The 20,670-nt window shown below is 54.7% G+C and overlaps 1 protein-coding gene across 3 annotated transcripts in view; it reads left to right on the forward strand.

Moving 5' to 3' along the window:
• Positions 1–720: 720 nt before the first annotated feature.
• Positions 721–20,670, forward strand: part of SDK2 (sidekick cell adhesion molecule 2) — a 141,332-nt gene continuing 121,382 nt past the window's right edge. For all 3 annotated transcript variants that reach the window (XM_073798037.1, XM_073798038.1, XM_033846858.2), the window contains exon 1: positions 721–876. In XM_073798037.1, the coding sequence (XP_073654138.1) occupies positions 797–876 (80 nt within the window). In that variant the 5' untranslated portion in view covers positions 721–796. The remainder of the gene's footprint in view (positions 877–20,670) is intronic.

Raw genomic sequence — 20,670 nt, forward strand, 5'->3', positions numbered from 1 at the left:
GGGATCCGGAGTGTGTTGTCTCTGTCGAGGGCAGCCGTGGTGCGGGGGGTGGGGGGGGGGGGCTCGTGCTTGGCTGGACTGAGTCAGGTCACAGGGTTAGGGTAGGGAGCATAGCAAGCGCTGGACCCACACCCACGGCCCAGCAGTGCCATTTCCTCTGCCCCGACGGCAGCCTGGTGTGTGAACGGGGAGGCCGAGGCAGGCTGGCCCAGGACCCGGGATGGAAGATCAAACAGCCTGGCAGTGGAGGGGGCCGACCGGAGGGACTCTGCCCTTGATGCCTTTGCAGGGTTTCCTCCAGCCTTGGGAAGCAGGATTCAGGGCAGCCCCGTCACCCGCCACTTCTGTCAGCGCAGGTGTCCCTGTTTCCCTTTCCCTTTGGCTGAAGTGCAGTAAGCGCCGTCGACCCCCCCCCCCCTTCTGCTCTGGAAGGAGAAACCAAAGCAAAGGGTATGGACGGGTTGGGGATCCCGAGGGGAGAGAGGTGGAAGGTACTGGAGCGGAGGGGTGGCAGCAGTGGCGGTGAGCTGGTGGGGTCTGGGAGGAGGGTGGCGGGGAGAACTCACTCTGAAGACAAGTTCTGCTCAGGCACGTGACCTTGGCAGGTTACCCGCTGCACCTGCCCCGTCTGCCTCGGGGCCTCCGGGCTCCAGCTGGGCAACCGCAGGCAGGTGAGCCGGTGATAACCAGCAACGTTGTGTCTCTGTTTCCCGCAGATGACGTGGCCCCCTACTTCAAGACGGAGCCGGTGCGAACACAGGTGCACCTGGAGGGGAATCGCCTGGTACTCACGTGCATGGCCGAGGGCAGCTGGCCACTGGAGTTCAAGTGGCTCCACAACGACAGGGAGCTGACCAAGTTCTCTCTGGAGTACAGGCAAGCGTGCCGCCCCTTTCTTCCCACCCAGCCGCCAGGGTCCTGCTGTGTCCTGAGGGGGTACCAGGGCACTGGGCAGGGGCGCCGTATGGCAGTTTTGGTGGGGGAGCCCCTGCTCCAGTGTTGCTGGGAGGCTGGGGTGACAGAAGTAGGGGGCCAAGGCCGCCCTTGCCCAGGGTGAGAAGACGCTGCCCCGCTGCACCCGGCAGAAGATGGCTGGGTGGCCAGGCAACCGTGGACGGGGCAGAGGTGATGACTGAGGTAGGGGAGCCCGCTGCCAGCAGCTAGACTGTGGCCACGGCTGTGACCAGATCCCCACCTCCCCTCCCCACCGAGAAGAGCCCTGCTCTCTCGGGGAAGCTATTGGAGGGGCCTGGGTCCAGCAGAGGGGTAGGGCATGCAGCTACCTGGGGTCTGTAAGGGGCAGACAGATTCTATTTGGGAGGGCAATTCGGGGGGGGACATGGAGGTGGGACCTCCCCCGCCAGGGCCTTTGCGCTTATCTCCACTCCCTGCTGTGCCCTTGCACTGGGCTCTGGGTTGGGCTGCCCTTCCTTCCCCAGGACACTGCCAAATGGGGATAAGGGAGAACAGAGAGAGAGAGAGAGAGAGAGAGAGAAACAGGGTCTCAGTGAGAGCAAGTTTGCTACCAGAAGAGTGAGCAGTGGGGCAGCTACTCCCCAAGCCGGGTAGCCTCCAGCCTTTCTCCCGGCTCTCCTTCCCCCTGCTTCTGTCCTCCTATCTCGGCCTTTTTTATTGGCTCCTGACCCTGTGCCTGGCGATTAATCCCCAGGCCTGATGTGCATAATTGGTTTTGTTGGGGAAACAAGATTGTCTTGCCCTGGGGATGTTGATACAAATCTGCCACCAGGGACAGGAATGCAAACGAGAGGAGGGGGATTTAATTGCTTGAGAATCGGTCCTTTCCAGAAAACCATCCTTTTCTTCATGAAGCAGGGGGGCCAGAGTTTGGGGTGACCCCCATGCCCAGGTTCCTTCTGCCCCAGCCCTGGCCTGGATGGGATGGTGATGAGAGCCGAAAATTCGGCCTCTGTGCACCAGTGCCAAATCTCAGACACAGAGTTTGGGGTGAAGTAGAAAAGAATAGCTTAATTGCTTTGCCAGGCAAAGGGGGACACAGTGGGCTCATGCCCTCAAAAACTGTGTCCCAACCTGTGATGATTTGGTGAGGAGTTTTATAGCAATAGTTCAAGGGTGGGATTACTGATAAGATTAGGGTGTATGCAGGGCCTGCACTCCTTTAATCTGGCCTCAGGTGGTCTCTTTTTTTTTTTTTCATAAATTTATTTATTATTTATTTTTGGCTGCGTTGGATCTTTGTTGCTGTGTGCGGCTTTGTCTAGTTGCGGCGAGCGGGGGGCTACTCTTCATTGCGGTGCGCGGGTTTCTCACTGCGGTGGCTTCTCTTGTTGCGGAGCTTGGGCTGTAGGCGTGCGGGCTTCAGTAGTTGTGGTACGCGGGCTCAGTAGTTGTGGCGCACGGGCTTAGTTGCTCCGTGGCGTGTGGGATCTTCCTGGACCAGGGCTCGAACCCGTGTCCCCTGCATTGGCAGGCGGATTCTTAACCACTGTGCCACCAGGGAGGCTCCTCAGGTGGCCTCTTGATGAGCTTCTGTGGTTCTTGAGGTTATCAAACTGTGACCTTCCCTCTGGAATGAAGAACGCTTCATTAGTTCATCTTTCATTTGTTGGGGGTTTTAGTTCTGTAATGAGCTCAAAGATACTGTTGTGTGTGTCCCTTGAGGAGGGACCAGGACCTGCCCCAAGGCTGCACTGTTGTTTCTTGACTGCTCCTCCCTTGTCTCTGCATCCCCTCCCTTCCCTGATTAGCAGCTGTTCTGATCTGCCCTTTGGGACTCAGGGAAGGTCATGGAGGCTGAAGGCTATTCCCTACATACAAGAAATGGGGGACACAGAAAGACTTTGGTGCCTAGGAGCCCCACGAGGTTCTGCTTGGTTTCAGTGGGCGTGGCCAGTTTGGCAAAGGAGGGGCCAGGAGAGGCCGGGGCAGGACGACCACCCTCCCCTCTGTGGCTGGTGAGAGATCGGGACCAGGATGCAGGAGGCCCTCCAGGGCTGGCCACTCTGGGCCTCGGTTCTCCAGGGAGCCTCCCAGGGTGGTCCCCGTGATGGTTTTCAGCTGGGGCCCAGAGCCATTCAAAACTGGCACCCTGGGCAGTTTTGACCGTGCCCATGAAAAGCCCCTGCAGCCGCTTAGATACTGAACATGCCTGAATGGGCACCCCAGGAGCACGCTGATGGCATGCCACGCTCTTAATGGTGCCCTTGCCCTCATCTTGAGCTGGAGGCAGGACCCAGGAGGAGCAGGAGAGTTGGTTCTTGATCTGTTTCACAGCCATTCTTTTGGTGCCTGAAGCTGCAGGGATGCGGGGTGGGCTTTACACAGAAGCAGATCCTGGCTCAGCCTCCGGTTCAGACTTGCCCAGCGATGGAATGGGCTTCCTCGGGACACAGTCAGCAACCTGTCCCTGGAGGCATCCAAACGGTTGTCAGGGTGCAGCTGTTGATGATGGTAATGATGATAACAGTCATCGGCAATGAAAAAGAATGTATTACCTGGCAGAGGGCGTGATGGGCGCTCTGAGAGCGTCTTGTTTAATCCTGCCAGCAATCCCACGGGTAGGTTCCAGTGTTTTCTCCATTCTACAGACGAGCAAACTGAAGTTTAGGGAGATGAAACAGTCCACCCAAGGTCAAGTTGTTGAGTTGGGCTTCACATATAAGTCACATAACTACAGGACTAGAATTCTTTACCATCCCCCACACGGCCTCCCGTTGAAGAAAGACTGAAGCCATCGCCTCCTCCGTGTGTATCCTAAGCATCTTTCTGCTAACTGTGCTCTGCACGTTCTAGAAAACAAAGCTCCATTTCAGAGCTTAGTTGGGTGGAAGTTATTCAGGGAGACGTAAATGGACGTCCATTCGGGAAACTCATCCTCCTGCCTCCTCATCCCCAGGAAGGCTGGCTGTTACAGCAGGGGATTCTTTTCTTTTCTTTCTTTCTTTCATTTATTTTTGGCTGTGTTGGGTCTTTATTGCTGTGCGTGGGCTTTCTCTAGTTGCGGTGAGCAGGGGCTACTCTTCGTGGCAGCATGTGCCTGCCGTGTGCCCGAGGACAAGTCAATCAGGATTTTCCTCTAATCAAAAATATGCTGTGGGCTTCCCTGGTGGCGCATCCGCCTGCCAGTGCAGGAGACACGGGTTCGAGCCCTGGTCCGGGAAGATCCCCCATGCCGCGGAGCAACTAAGCCCGTGCGCCGCAACTACTGAGCCTGTGCTCTAGAGCCTGCGGGCCACAACTACTGAGCCCACGTGCCACAACTACTGAAGCCCACGCGCCTAGAGCCCGTGCTCCACAACAAAGAGAAGCCACCGCAATGAGAAGCCCGCACACCACAACAAAGACCCAACACAGCCAAAAATAAATAAATTAAATTAATTTTTTTAAAAAACGAGCTGTGCTCACAGGGAAAGATCTACACTCCTCAGTGTGGCCTTCAGAACTCTTCATGTTCTGCTCCTGACAGCACCTGCTTTAGCTCTTGCTGTTCCCATCTGAGGTAACACATTCCCACCAAACAGGACCCTCACACCACAGGTCCCAGGACAGTTCCTTCCACATGCCCTTTTTTCTGCCTTTGTCCAAACTGTCCTGTCCCCTCCACTTGGAATATTGCCCCTTTCAGAACCTTCTGTCTCTCTCCTGCAGGGTTCCAGCTCTTTTGGAAAGCCTTTCCTGATAGTACACATATGTGTTCTCAATAAATCTCTCTCCCTCTCTCTCTCAAACACACACACACTCATTTCTGCCTCTCTCTGCCCTTTGTGACTGTCCATAATACGTCCTATTATACTCTGCCTTCTAATTATTTACATGAGAGCCTGCAAATAAACCACAGAATGAAGTGAGAGCCTCAGGCACCTTGGAGGTTCCAGGGATCTCAGGTTCCTGGAGGTTCCAGGAATCTCAGAACCAAGAACTTGATACTGCCAGGCCCTCTCCCCTCTGGGCTGCTCAGCTGTGCCCGCCTCTGGGTTCAGACTTCATTCTCATGCAGTGAGTGACACTGATAAGTTTGGGAATCACAGGCTCACAGCCACATGATTTCAGAGTAGAAGGAATTTCGCCATAGGAGTTCCATGTAGAAAGTCCCAGGGAAGGATTCTGATTGGTCCAGCTTGGATCTGCCCTGACCAATCCCAATGGGAAGCAGCATGGAGTGCTGTGATTGGCCAGCCCTGCATCATGTGTCTACTCCGAGCCATAGGGCATTGCGCAGCAGCTCCCACACTAGAGCCACGTGGTGGAAAGGAGGGTGAGAGCTCTTAGCAGAAGAAGGGAAAAGGGTGGTGGGGAAGACAGTAGCCCCCTGTGTCCACTTTACCACCCCTGCCTCCTGTGAGGGCCTGGCTCATAGCAGGTATTTTTCCTTCCTTCCTTTCTTTTTTTTTAATTTTGAAAATTTTCAAATCTTGGAAGAATTATAAGACAGTACCGTAAACACCTGTATACCTTTTTACCATTCCCCAGTTGTTAATATTTTGTATCATTTGTACTCTCTCTTGCTCATTCTATGCACACGTAGATGCATGCATCTTTTTTTCTGAATTATTTAAGAGTTAGTTGCAGACATCACGTCACTTCACCCCTAAGCAGAATTTCCTAAAAGCAAGGCATTTTCCTACAGAACTACCACACACTTTTCACACTCAGGAAATTGCACATTGATAAAATACTGCTGTCTGACACACAGTCCACATTGAAATTTCTCCACGTGTCCCAATTAGATCCTTTGTGGACATTGTTATTGTTGCTGTTCAGTACAGGATCTGATCAAGGACCGCACATTGGATTCAGTTGTCATGACTCTTTAGACTCCTTAAATCTAGAACTGTTGCTCATTTTTCTTTCCTATCTTTCACGGCATTGCCATTGTTGAGAGTTCAGCCAGTTTTGCAAGATGTCCTCCAAGGATATTACGTAGATATACATCCATTTCAACGCTTCACAGTTACAAGCACCTGAAGTCACTTTGCGCCATTATCGGTGATGGTGGGTCTTACCAACTGGTCAAGGTGATGTTTACTAGATTTCTCCCTTGTCCAGGTATCGATGTATCGTCTCTCCTTTGAATGATGACTTGAGACTCTGTGAATATTCTCCTCCCCAGGAATTTCCCACCCAGTGGTTTAATAGTCATTGATGAGTCTTACCTGAATCGATTATTATTACCAAGGTGGTTGTGATAAGCAGATTTTTCATCATTCCTTTTACTTATATGAGTTGGCTCGCTTTCTTTCTTTCTTTCTTTCTTTCTTTCCTTTCCTTTCTTTCTTTCTTTCATTTATTTTTCGCTGTGTTGGTCTTTATTGCTGTGCACGGGCTTTCTCTAGTTGCGGTGAGCAGGGGCTACTCTTCGTTGCAGTGTGTGGGCTTCTCATTGTCATGGCTTCTCTTGTTGTGGAGCACAGGCTCTAGGCGCACAGGGTTCAGTAATTGTGGCACGTGGGCTCAGTAGTTGTGGCTCGCAGGCTCTAGAGCTCAGGCTCGGTAGCTGTGGCACAGGGGCTTAGTTGCTCCACAGAATTTGGTATCTTCCCGAGCCAGGGCTCGAACCCGTGTCCCTTGCATTGACAGGCAGATTCTTAACCACTGCACCACCAGGGAAGCCCACTTGGCATTCTTTCTTGAAAGAGATCTTTCCTTTCTCATCCCCTTTAAAATAATTTAGCATCAGTACAAACTCACGGATAATTTTTTCTATTTAATTTTCCCTAAGTTAATCCATTCCCATCATCATTTGGACACTCGTAGTCACCCAGAGTTGGCCAGTGGAGCTTCTTCAGGCTGGATCTTGAGTCCTTTTGACATGTCCCCAGTGGATTTCTAGCACTTTCTTGCTTTTTGCCTCAACAAAATATTCGTTTCCGCTTTTGAATGAATGCCTACTGAAAATCCCATCGTGGAGGAGCTCGGTCAGCAGCTTCTCATTATGGTTGTCTCACCACTGCTTTTTGCTGAGGACTTCCTATCTCATCCAAACCCCAGGTTTTTGTTTTTGTTTTTTTTATCAAACTCCAGGTTTTGAGTCGAGTGATAATATCCAATTTTCAGGCAGAAGGATGGCTGAATTGACTCAGCAGGTTGAGTGAAAAGAAGATTGGAAACACTGCCGTAAATTTAACTGTTTCCCACGCCGCCTCCAAAGGAAGAAGTTTGCATCCCATTCAGTCTCCAAGGGTGTTTATTCTCAGTGGGATCTGTACCAGAATGGGCCAGGGGTGTGCGTATGTGTGAGAGAGAGAGAGAAATCTACAAGAAGGAAAGTCAGTGCCTCCTTCTGAGTACCGGTGACCCTGGGGAGTTTGTGGGTCCGAATCCATCCATGGGGGCAGAGTGGAAATAGCCTGGACTTTGGGGTTAGGCCCGCGTGAATACAATCACACTCCTACCGCTTACTAGCTCTGTGACTTAGGGCAGAAATACTGAGCCACCCTGAATTTGTTCACTTTGGAACTGGGCACGGTAATGCCTACTTTAGGGGGTTATCGTGAGGATTAAATGAGATGCTATGGGACAAATCCAGTCCCGGGTGCAACAGACATGAAATAAAGGGTACCTGTTAGGATTTTACAGGGTATCATCTTGATAGAATAATGGGGCAAATAACAAAGCCGCCAGAAATCTCGTGTGCAGGTGAGCACACCTTCCTCCAAGGGGTCCCAGGGCTCTGGTTATATATATGCTTCTTTAAGTCTCATATACACATTTAATGGTTATGAGCGTGCAAAGCACATAGATGTGTCTGTGTGACTTCCTGACTCTATGGGTTAGTAAACCCACATAAAGGTCAGGTCCTCTCTGGAGCCTCTCCCACCACCCCCCTTCCCTCCCATGCGGGGGCATCTCTCCAGGTTGAATCAGGTCAGCCTCCGTTTGCATCCATGTCACCAGCCAGGGCTGCGTGCATTGGGACTATCCCCCCAGCCCAAGAAATGGCAGGTCAGGCAGTGGCTGTAGGGGAGGAAGGGGGATGGACATTAACCTCCCGTCCTTGTGACCGTGTCCTGGCAGAGTCTTCAACCAGATTATTTTGTCCCACCTGGGTAACGCCTTCTGCCATAATTAGTCTCACACTTAAAATCAAATAGGAAAAACAAATCAGCTAGGCAGACCACACACACACACACACACACACACACACACATTCCCACACGCAGTCAGGCACGCGTATCCATAGAAAAACTGTTTATCCAGACTCACTCGCTTTCAAGAACTTAATATACATCATTTCACAGCAACACTAGGAAGTGTTATTACCCTCATTTTGCAGACGAAGCTCACAGAAGTTCCAGAATGTGGCTGGGCTCATCCCGGGAGCAGCTCCAAGAGGTCCGTCACCTGAGTGCGTTTTGCCCTTTCTGCACAGATGCACACAGGTTCCCGATTGGGTTCCTTCTGCCCCACTTTTGTCACTGTGTGTCGTTCTCTGGCCCAAGAGACAAGAAGCCGAGGGCCCCTCAGACCCTCTGGGGGGCAAGCGTGTGGGTGTGAGACCAGCTGAGGCTGAGTCCGTCCTCCGAGGCCCCAGATGGGCCCTGCTGGGTGTGGAGACGGGCAGGTGTGTGGAGGGGAAGCTCAGGTGAGCCAGGCCGGGCGTCTGGCTGGCCCCCGCTGTGTCCTCAGCCCTGCTGCCAGCCTGACATCCTTTATGGTGGAGCTGTAGCATCTGGGAGGTGCACAGGCTTGGTGGTGGGGAGAAGAAAGCCCGGTCGAGGCAGAGACCCACGCGTGAGATGGCCCCGGCTGTGGTCACAAAACAGGGGACCCCTGCAGAGCAGCTGCAGCCTTTGAAATCCTTCAGAGGAGAGGATGAAGAGAAACTCCAGGGCTTCCCTGGTGGCGCAGTGGTTGAGCCTGCCGATGCAGGGGATGCGGGTTCGTGCCCCGGTCCGGGAGGATCCCACATGCCGCGGAGCGGTTGGGCCCGTGAGCCGTGGCCGCTGAGCCCGCACGTCCGGAGCCTGTGCTCCGCAACAGGAGAGGCCACAACAGTGAGAGGCCCGCGTACCGCAAAAAAAAAAAAAAAAAGAAGCTCCAGTGCCAGCTGCTTTGTCTCTGCCTTCTCCTCTGGCCTCCCCTTAGAAGTGAGAGCAGGCAGCAGAGGCCAGGGAGGCAGAGGCTGGTGGGCTTTCCGGAGGGCACGTGCCACCTGGGTGCCAGGAACCAAGCCACACTCTTCCCCACAGCGGTTCTGGGAGATTGGTGCTATTATTATCTCTGCTTCTTAGCTAGGAATCACAGTTCAGAGAGGTCCAGCGACTTGCCTAAGGTCACACAGCCAGACCTGGAGAGCCAGGTTTCACCCAGGATCATTCAGACCCCAAGCCTGTGTCCCGCCCCCTGCTCCGAGCTGTCTTGCCGTGCTTGTCCTCTGCCAGGGCAGCGGCACTGCCAGGGCCCAGCTTTCTGGGCATGGCCCCAGCTAGCCTTCTCAACCACGGCAGAGGAACTCTTCACGGCTAACGTATGGAACGTAGCATGGCCCAGCCCTGCTTTAAGCGCTTCACATACGTTAACTCTTTTTTTTCTTTTTGCAGTACACGGGCCTCTCACTGTTGTGGCCTCTCCCATTGCCTCTCCACCCCATGCTTGGCCCGCAAGGGCCACTTTCACCTAAGTTCTTGTTCTCAATCCCTGGACATCAGCAACTCCTAAGGGAAGAGACATGAGGGAGGCATCTTCCTGGTTCAGCTCCCCACCCAGGGCCCAAAGTCATAGGACTAAGATGGGCCAGGTCTTCTCCCTCCAAGCCTGATGAAGAAACATCAGGATTGGGCTTCCCTGGTGGTGCAGTGGTTGAGAGTCCGCCTGCCGATGCAGGGGACGCGGGTTCGTGCCCTGGTCCGGGAAGATCCCACATGCCGCGGAGCGGCTGGGCCCGTGAGCCATCGCCGCTGAGCCTGCGCGTCCGGAGCCTGTGCTCCGCAATGGGAGAGGCCACAACAGTGAGAGGCCCGCGTACCGCAAAAAAAAAAAAAAAAAAAGAAAGAAACATCAGAAGATGCTGATTCGTTCACCAGGCGGAGACTTAGGACCTTCTGCCTGCCTGGCATAGAGCTAGGCAAGGAGGACAAGACCAAAGGCAGTGCCAGACCCTCCCCCCCAAAGCCCCCCTTCCTGCTGCCCTTTAGAAATGTTGGTTCCAGCCAAGGGGCAAGGTGTGCACTCATGACCTGTAAGCGCCTGGGCCGAGGAGCCACAGCAGGTGCTGGAGGCCAAGAGAGTATCCTAGAGAGGTTTCGGGCAGCCTCTGGAAGTCGTCGAGCTTGAATGGAGAAGGGAAGAGCCCTTGGGTGTGGCCAGGCAGTGAATGGGGGGCAGCTCTCCTGGTGCAGCAGGTGCTGGGTGCTGCTGACCTTGTGCTCAATAAGACAGGAAGACCCCTGCCCTCATAGATCATACAGTCCAGAGGGGAAGCAGATTTAAATAATTCTACAGGTATTAGTGAACTCCAGTTTTTTTGTTGTTTTTTTTGTTTTGGGGGGGGTTTTCTTGGCCGCGCTGCCCAGCACGTGGGATCCTAGTTCCCAGACCAGGAATCGAGCCCCTGCCCCCTGCAGTGGAAGCGCGGCGCCCTAACCACTGGACCACCAGGGAATTCGCGGGACTCCAGTTTTGATAAGTGCTGTTGAGGGAAAGCACAGGCCAGAGAAGACGTTAGTGAGGCAGCTGAGACCTGGATGCGCAGAGTTAGCCAGGGCTGGTGGCGGGCGGGCGGGTTGCCCAGGGAGCGGTGCGTACACATGTTGAGGCGGGGGGGCAACCCAACAAAGGCCAGGGAGGGCAGGATGCTGGAGAAGTGGACGGGCCGACCAAGGTGGGGCTTGTCCTCTGTCTTGGGGTGCTCTTATCTTCTGCGAAAAGCTGTGTGGAGCCCTTGAATGGTTGTTCACAGGGAAGGGACACAATCGGATGTCCATTTAAAAATGATTTAGCCCAGCAGCTGGGTGGGAAGTGGACTGGAGGAGAACGGTTAGGAGCTGGGCTGCTCAGTCACAGTGGGAGCGGCTGATGGCTTGCACCATCTTGGTGACAGTGGAGATGGGAGGAATGCATGGGTGTGAGACTTCTGTAGGAGATGGAATTGATGAGACTCCATCAGCTGGGCGTGGCCAGTAAAGGGAGGAAGGTGGGGCGGTTGAGGAAGGAGGCACCGGAAGAGCAGGGGCTTTGCGGGACGTTGCTGCTTGTGGTGGTGGGTGGTTGACCAGACATCAGGTCGAGAAGGCCAACAGGCAAGTGGATGTGAAGAAAAGCCCGAGCTGACGGTCTTGATTTAGAAGTCCACGTGACTGTGACAGCCATGGGGAGGGGGAGGGGAGGGACTGGACCCAGCACAGGGGAGAGAGCGCTAGGGTCCCAGAGGTGGACAAAAGAAAGGAGGTGACAGCCAGCCCAGCACAATGAGGCCAAGAGGCCAAGACGGAGGAAGGAAACGGAGACTGGGGTGTTATGGAAGGAAAGAGGGTGTTTCGAGAAGGACCAGGTGGTCAACTGTGTCAACTGCTGTGGATGCTAGCAACTCTCCGCTAGATTTAGGGACACGGATGTCCGGTGACCTAAGGAGAGTGGGGATGGGCAAGTTGAGGAGCCAGTGAAGGAGGCACTGAGCGTCGGGGATCCTCAAGGCAAAACAGGAGTGAAGAAGCGGATGTCGGTCGGGAGGAGTGTGATGGTGGCGACCGGCTGATGCCCGGTGCTGCCTTGGGAGCTGGGGGAGGCACAGCCAGCACGTGATGGCGGAGGAAGAACCATGAACGCCAGGGAGAACGTTCTGAGCTGCATCCTGCAGGTGGTGGGTGGTCTTTGGAGGATTTGGGTCGGGGCGCTCGAGACCCCGTGTAACCTGGTCCTGCCTCTCTTTCCAGCCTCTTCTCTCACCCACCCCCTGCACTAATGGGCTGAAGGATGGACTTCCTGATGGTCTCTGTTATTAAACATCGCTGTGCTTTTGCTCACCTCTCTCCTCCACCTGTGCTGTCCTTACACACCTCTTCTACCTGATACTCCAAGGTTCAGCATCAGCATCCCCTCAATAGCAATCTCAGTCCCGACCCTGACTCACTGTATGCCTTTGGGCAAACTACTTCATCCCTGCCTCAGTTGCCCAGTCTGTTAAATGGGAACAATAAAACGAGTAGCTACCTCCCAGGGGTGGAGAAGGTCCATGAGATCAAATATGCGAAAGAGTATCTGGTCATCAACGGCTCTGTAAGTGGAAAGGGTGGCCTGAAAGCCACCAAATAAATCACGAATCCTGTCTACCTCTCTCCCCACCTTACTCTTTCGGCCCCGGCCTCATCCCCACCCTCCTGGGAAGCCTGGGCTCTTCTTCCTCAACAAAGCCAGATCCCATCTGTCTACGTGCAACCGCTTCGGGGTCGAACTGACTCCAATTTGACCATGAGTTTGGACATCTTGTCTGAAAATTGAAGGCTGCTGGTGAGAAAGCTGAAGTGCAGGAATTAGTTATGATGAAGCATAAATTGAATTTTAATAGAGATGTCCGTGGCACGGAGCCAGCTTACTGAGGCAGAGGGAAGGTAGTAATTAAAAGTTAACGAGTTTAGGGCTTCCCTGGTGGCGCAGTGGTTGAGAGTCCGCCTGCCGATGCAGGGGACGCGGGTTCGTGCCCCGGTCCGGGAAGATCCCACATGCCACGGAGCGGCTGGGCCCGTGAGCCATGGCCGCTGAGCCTGCGCGTCCGGAGCCTGTGCTCCGCAGCAGGAGAGGCCACGACAGTGAGAGGCCCGCGTACCGCAAAAAAAAAAAGTTAACGAGGTTAGAAAGGTCGTAACCCTCCGGGAGGGGTGGGGAAGGTGGACCGAGAGGAGGAAGAGGCCCCCGGCCGAGCATGCTGTCCTCTCCCTGACCCGGAAGCCCCTCTCCCGGCTCCCAAGGATCCGGGGGTGAGGGGAGGCTGCAGCGAGGTGCCCTGCTCGCCCTTCCTGGGCACCCAAGGGGGCCCGCAGCAGCGGGGTGCGAGCAGAGTTTGAGGGACCCTCCGAAGACACCCCGTGCTGCCCGTGAGGAAGATAGTAGCGGGAGTGGGGTTTCTCGACCTGGGCGTTCTTAACGTTTGGGGCGGGGTTGTTCTTTGGTGTGCATTGTAGGGTGTGTAGCAGCGTCCGTGGCCTTGTTCCCCTAGATGCCGGTAGTCCCCTCCCCGAAATGTGACAACCAAAAATGTCTCCAGACGCTGCCAAATGTGCCCGGGGGGGGCGGCTACATCACCCCCACTGAGAACCAGTGATGTAGAGTGAGGCGGCAGTGCGCCCCAGACTCTCCTAGCTGGAGCCAGAGTCAGGGGCCTGGCATGGGGGGGAGAAGCTGGAGGTGGCTGGCCACCCTCTGGTCCCTCTTGGGGTCTCTCCTGCCCCCAGTAGACTGGACTTCCTGTGGCATGGAGTTGCTTTCGTCAATGCTGCATTTGCATTTGGTCCTCGGTGTGGGATGCAGGGGGCGGGTGTGACAGCTCCATTGCTCAGACGAGGCCAGAGGCTCAGAGACCCTGAGCCTGGCCAGCGCTCATTCACCCCGTGGATGGAAGGCACCAGCTCCCCCAGGTGTCAGTACTGTACCCTGCTCTCCTCTGGGCAGTCCCGCTCTTTGAAGCCTTGGTGAAGGCTAAGGCCATCGGTGGAAGGGGTCTCAGTTACCTGGAGCAGCCCTGGCCTGGTCCCTACAGGTGCCCAAGGTGACAGGGTCCTGAGGCCCTGAAACCTGGCCTATCCCACTCCCGGGGGTGGAGGCCTCCCCTTGCTTTAGGACAGGTCCTTCCCGGACCCAAGGGGACCAGCCACTCTGATGGGGAGTGACGGGAGAAGCCAAGAGAGAGGCGGGCAGGAGGCAGAGAGGCCCCGGAGGACCAGGGCAGGTGGTGGGCAGCGAGGGGCACGGCTGGCTCCCCTGACCTCAGGGTGTCGTTGCGATAATGATGCCAATTAAGATGAATAAGTTCAAAATGTGAGGGGAAAGAGGGAAAAAAAGAAGCAAGAGATTCTAAAACACTGGCTGTCTCGGTTTCCGTGGCAACCTGTTTCCTCACTCTCACTAATGGGTCCTGGCTTGGGCAGGGGGTGGGCCCCCCACTGCCGGGGAAGCTGGAGATGGACGGTAGGTGTTACCTTGCTGGACTTGAGCAGAGGGCAGTGGGGGCCGGGGGACACACGCCTGGGGTGTGGGAGAGTCACAGCCACAGGATGGCTCCCTGGCCGCCGGGCCAAGCTCGCCACCTTACAGGCCACCGTGGCCTGAGAGGAAGATGACTTGCCCCAGAGTCGGGGTGTGAGTTAACGTCAAGGTTAGAATTCACGCCCAGGCCCCCTGAGTCTCCATCCGGCGCTGCTTGGATTTCATCGTGCTACGAGTACGGGCGAACGCGAAGACTCCAAGACCCAGTTAGGTTCAGTGATTTTTCCTTCGTCAGGTTGAGCATCTCAGGATGTGCGGGGGACACACCAAGCTAGGGGTGGGGGTCATTCCCAGGCCCTGGGTCTCAGGCTCCTTTCTCTCCCCTTGGGTATCCGCTGCGTCCTCTTGATGTCCCCGTGGTTCAGAACATCACTCCGAGGCTTCACAGCCCTGAGAACCCTTGGGAGTGGGGCAGGGAGGGCATTTCCCTGAAGCCGTAGGTTCCCCCTGAAGCTGGGGCAGGCAGGGAGGAGCTGCTCCCTGTCTCCTCACTGACCCTTGTGCAACTGGCACAGCTCTGGGGGCCCATCCACGGCCCACGTGAGCCCTCGTGACTGAGTTTAATGCTCACTGGGCGGTTGGAGGAGGATGTTACTAGGCCTCCCATTGTATAGATGGAGACACTGAGGCCCAGGGGGTAAAGTGACGCGTCCAGGGTCATGCTGCAAATCAGGGCTGGAGCAAGGGACGTAGACCCGCTGGTGGCCCCGCTACACGGAACAGTCTAGAACACACAGGTGTGCACACATGAGCCACACCCTCTCTCCCCCTCCTCTCCTGCTACTTTCTGATCCGGGCAGCCCTGGGGACAGGTGGCTACGTCCGCCCAGACTCTGCAGAGTGCAGACAGATCACGCACGTGCAGCATCGCCGCTGCCTTTCATGATAAGGTCCCTGAGGAAAGCTGCTCTCTGAGGAGCGGAGGCTATTTATTTCTACCACAAGGAAACTTAACATGCGAATTAGGAAGGGTCTGATCCTCTGTCACCCGAAATTGACATATGTAAATTTGGCCTGAATCCCTGGTAACCAATGCGCAAAGATGGGCGTAGGGCAGTGGACGTGTGATGATGACCAAGGTCCTTGGGGAGGGATGGGAGGTGGTCCCCAGCAGAGGCACATATGTTTGTCATGAGGGAGATTTCAATGCATGGAAATGAGATGTTCATTCTCCCTCCTCACACAGCTGGTCTGGAGACGCCAGGTTGCCCTGAGAGCCTCTCTCTTTCCTACCCCTTCCCCAGATCTTCCTGGGGGCACCCCCCAACCTTGGCTCTCAGCCAGGACACAAAAACTAATTTGATCTGGACTCTGTTCTGCACTCAGGCAGGCAAATGGTCTAGACAGATGCCTGGGGAGTTGGTAATGACCCCTGCTTCCTGGGGGCTGACCTGGTGCCTGACTCCCCTCTCCCCACCCATTCCCCTCAGAGACCCGTCAGGCCCGTTCATGGGATTTCTCAGTGTGGGAGGATTCAGGTGGTCTCTCCCCTGTGTCTTTGTCCCGCCAGGAGGAGTCTCTGCTGTGACCCACTTTCTGCTTTCTGACTGATGGGGCGCCGGGGGTTCTGTGATTCTGAACTTCCCACCCTAGCCAAGGAAGAGGTCTGCTCCCAGCTGGCTGCCCAAGTCCCCTGGGGCGCAGAGCCTCCTGGGGGTGGGCTTGGAGGAGGGGTGGGGGTTTGGGAGCAGGGGTTACAGCTCCAACCCGCAGCCCCTGGGGGCTGGGAGATGCCAGAGAGTTCTACAGCTCAGTGTGAGCAGGGAGCAGGGAGGGGCTTCCTGCCTGCAGAACAGGGAATAGTACCCAAGAAAGACAGTCTCCCCAAAGGAGATCGGGCACAGCCCCTGGAGGTCGGCGCACAGTACGGCACGTCCAGAAGCTCCAGCCACGGCAGCTACTCCTTTACCTTCGACCCCTAGGGAGCATACAAGGAGCAGGGACCATGCCCACAGGAGACGCCCAGCCTGGCCTCTGCCACAGCTTCTGGTCAGTTACCTCCTGCCGTCTAGAAAACCACCCAAACCTCAGTCACTTAGACAGCCGTGATGTGTCGCTTCTGTGCTGGTCCCTCCTGCGTGCTCTCGTGAAGTTGCATTCGGCGGGCTGTCATGGGAGCTGGGCGTGGTGGGGACAGCTGGGCTGCCTGTCTCTCTTCCTGCGGTTTAACATCCTTTGTGGCATGGTGGTCTGGGGCAGTGGTCTGAGAGGGCCGTCGTGGACGCTGCAAGGCTCCTGAGGCCTGGGCTGTGGAATGTTCCACCACATTCTGTGGGTGAAGGCAAGTCACGAGGCCAGGCCAGATGTACGGGAGAGTGGACGCCACATCCGCACTGGAGTGGCTGAAAAGCATGCGGGCCCCCCTCTTCAGGCTCCCAGCTCCACCGAGGTCTGGCCGGTGCCCGGCAGCCCACGCAGATCACCTTTTCCAGATGGCGGCTCTCAGGCGGGTCCCCAGGGCCCCATTAACGCGGTTCTGGTCTAGCTCTTCCACCAAGTATCTCTGAAGTCACCTTTGCCGGTGACTTTGGAAAGCCCAGAGAGGATGGGCAGAGGTCAGAGGTGAGTCGTGCTGGACCGAGGCCAGAACGGTCTGGGCCGGTGGGCTTGTCTGTGGGGCCCCCTGTCCAGGGTCTGAGCAGATGTCGGGAAGGACAGAGAAGCGGGGGGCTGGCTCTGACCCTTGAGCTCGGGGCGGCCTCCGTCACCTGCTGACATTGGATGTGCAGCCGCAGCTCAGACACTGCTGCTCAGGCTAACTTGCTGGGCAGAAGCGTTGGGCCTGGTATTGGGCGGCTGTTAGAGGGGACTTAGGGCAGTACTCCTTTCCCCCGGGACACGCTGAGCGAATGAGAAGAACGTGAATGATCCCAGTGGCAGCTAACTCTGGGCGTGTGCTTACCACATGCCTCATGCCAGGCGCTGTCCTAATAAGCACGTGACAGGTATTATGTCATCCTCACAGTGTGCCTTCAGGTAGGGACCATGGTGTCGTGGTAAAGAGCACAAAATCTAGGGGCCACCTCCTGGGGCTCTGCCACCTGCTGGCTGTGTGATCTTGGGCAAGTTCCTTAGCCTCTCTGTGCCTTGTTTTCTTCATCTTTTTCAGCTGCCAAATTTGGATAAAATGAATTCTGACCTCGTGGGGTAGTTAAAGAGGAATAAATGCATTATCACATGTAAAGTGGTTAGAACTGCCTGGTTTATTTACTGTAATTGTTACTATTACTCCTATTTCGTAGTTGAGGAAATGGAGGCACAGAGAGATTAGGCAACTTGCCCGAGGTCACACAGCAAGTAAAATACACAGACAGTCCAAAACCCTCCTTCTCCACCTGTGCCCACCACACCCTAGAGCATTTGCCTCCCAAGCCCCCCGGCACAGCTCTGGACACTAGTAGTTGTTGGTGCCTGTTTTCTGACTTCAGTGGAAGTGTGGCCAAGACTCTCCCAAAGGGAGAGGCAACCCAGAGCCGGGAGCTAGGGGAGGGCTCGGGGAGTGGACACCTTCCCTGCCTGGATGCTTGAGCCTTGGGACTCGGAAAGGAGAGATGCAGCACCACCTGAAGCCTTGCCCCAGGTAGAGAGGAAGGACATCCGTTCTGACCTTGAGCCAGGGCTGGGCGGGAAGGGAATGGGCAGCTCACCACACACCCCGCCCTGCCCGAGCTGCCAACAGCAGACATTGCAGCACGGCCAGGGGGCCTCTTCCCAGCTCCCCTCGACCTGCCTGGGCAAGCTGGGGGGAAACCCGGGGGTACAGTGGGGCATCCTCCAGCCTAATCAGCATTCAGTAATCCCACAAACATCTGGCCTGGGGAAAGTGGCAGTCCGGTGAAGACCAGGGAGCAGGACTCAGCCATGCAGGAAGCTCGGGCTGGTCGGGCAGAGCGTGGCGGGTTCACAGCATCACCTGCACTCCGTGCCCACCGGATGCACATCGGCCCCGCCCTCCTTAGTATTAATTAGCTTTTATCCCTTGTGGTAATTAAAGGGACCATGGCAGAGTCATTTCTGCCCTAAGAGGAGCAAGTCCTTGTTCCCTTCTGTCCCCTGAGATTCTGAGATGTCCAAGGGGTGGGGGCTGGCTGAAGGAAATGAGGGACTGGTCCTGGGACTGGGGAACAGGGCCTTTCTAAGCAGGTACGGCAGCAGCAGTAACATTTCATCTAAATGTAAGGAGCTGAGGGTACCCCAATACCACGAAGACGGTGGTCATGCTATTATTATGGTTGTTATTATCACTGTTGACACCCAGAGCCTAACGCAGCGCCTGGATCATTGTGGGCACTCCATTCTGGGTCAAATGATTAATAACGACGGCAAACACATCAAGACACATTTCTCGAGTGCATGTTGAATGTCAGACCCCGAGCTAAGCACTTGTCAGTCGGTTCTGCTAAAATGAGGTATAAAACGTTTGCAAAAGTCACCGCGCTGTGCAAAATCGTGCAGTAGAAACCACAGGGCTAATGGGGGAAATGGGGTGAGGGAGCCACCCTCAAAAACTTCATTAGGGGGACACTTCCCTGGTGGCGCAGTGGTTAAGAACCCGCCTGCCAATGCAGGGGACACGGGTTCGAGCCCTGGTCCGGGAAGATCCCACATGCCGCGGAGCAGCTAGGCCCGTGCACCACAACTACTGAGCCCACGTGCCACAACTACTGAAGCCCGCCTGCCACAACTACTGAAGTCAGTGCTCTGCAACAAGAGAAGCCGCCGCATTGAGAAGCCCGCGCACCGCAACGAAGAGTAGCCCCCGCTCGCCGCAACTAGAGGAAGCCCGCGCACGGCAACGAAGACCCAACTCAGCCAAAAATAAATAATAAATAAATAAATTTATTTTTTAAAAAAACTTCATTAGGGGTATGTAAAAAAAGAGAGGAGAATAATGAGGATGATTGCTCGGGTTCACGAACACTCAGTGGTTTAGAAATGCGTAAAGACTACAATAAGTACGGTACTTGGCCTTTTTCCAAGGGCCTGAAATTTGCTGGTGAAAGCGGGCGTCGGTGGGTTGCAGCCGGTGAATTATTATGCAGGGTGGAAGGAGGGTTGTCTGCAATGGAAAGGAGAGTTGTAAGACCAGATGTGGGTGGGTGAGCTCATCACACACACGGGAGCTGAGATCTCCCGGGTGTGCAGATTGTGGTAACTGCAGCTCCGCTCAGCTGCGTGCGGGTTTCTGGGTTTACCCAGTGTTTCTTGCGGACTGAAGCACACACAGCAGATGCAAAACTCAAGTTATGCGCCGATTGTTCCCTAACCTATCAATGGCATCGGAACAAATGCATGTTTTCAAAACAAGCCTTAGAGCAGAACTGCCCTTACTCGTATCTTCTGGAAAGCAGCCGCCCTTATTTTGCCCGTTACACAGGAGTGGTGTCCCCGGCTTCACGAGGTTCGGCCTCTTGTCTAAGATCCCTCGCTTATTGGCAAGTGGCACAGCTACGATCGGAGTGAAAATCCGAGGCCAAAGTGGGGTTCTTCAGGACTGTCATTCTTTGGGACTCTGATCAGTCTCATTATCAGACAATAACCAGAGTCATCTCACAGAGGAGGAAACTGAGGACTGGGGAGCCCACACCCTGGCCCTTGTCCTCACGTGGGACGGTCACGTCTGAAACGTTAAATTCAGACTGTGCGCTCTATGACCACACACCCCAACCTCCCTCCCATCGCCCGCTGAACCTGTCCTAGACCCACCTCCTTGACCTCGTCTCCATCTGCGATGTACTTGGGAATCACTCTGGGAACATCTTTTTTTTTTAATTTATTTTATTGAAGTCTAGTTGTGTTCATTTCTGCTGTACAGCAAAGCGATTCAGTTATATATATTCTTTTTCATATTCTTTTCCATTATGTTTTATCACAGGATATTGAATAGAGCTCCCTGCGCTCTACAGTAGGACCTTGTTTTTCCATTCTGTATGTAACAGTTTGCAAATGCTCACCCCAAATCCCAGTTCATCCCTCCCCACCCCACCTCCCCCTTGGCAACCACAAGTCTGTTCTCTACGTCTGTGAGTGTTTCTGTTTCGTAGACGCCGAACTGATTTGAACCCAAATGAACTCATTTGTATCATACTTTAGATTCCACATGTAAGTGACATCACATGGTATATGTCTTTATCTGACTTACTTCACTTAGTATGATTATCTCTAGGTCCCTCCATGTTGCGGCAAATGGCATGATTTCTTTTGTATGGCTAATATTCCTGTATATATGTGGGTATGTGTGTGTGTGTGTGTGTATATATACCACATCTTCCTTATCCGTTTCTCTATTCATGGACATTTAGGTTGCTTCCATGTCTTGGGTATCGTAAATGGTGCGGCTGTGTACGTCTGGGTGCGTGTATCTTTTCGAATTATAGTTTTGTCCGGATATATGCCCAGGAGTAGAATTGCTGGATCATATGACAAGTCTATTTTCAGTTTTTTGAGGCACCTCCATACTGTTCTCCATAGTGGCTGCACCAATGTACATTCCCA

This window comes from Tursiops truncatus, chromosome 20 (assembly GCF_011762595.2).
Source record: "Tursiops truncatus isolate mTurTru1 chromosome 20, mTurTru1.mat.Y, whole genome shotgun sequence".
Taxonomy (NCBI): Eukaryota; Metazoa; Chordata; class Mammalia; order Artiodactyla; family Delphinidae; genus Tursiops; species Tursiops truncatus.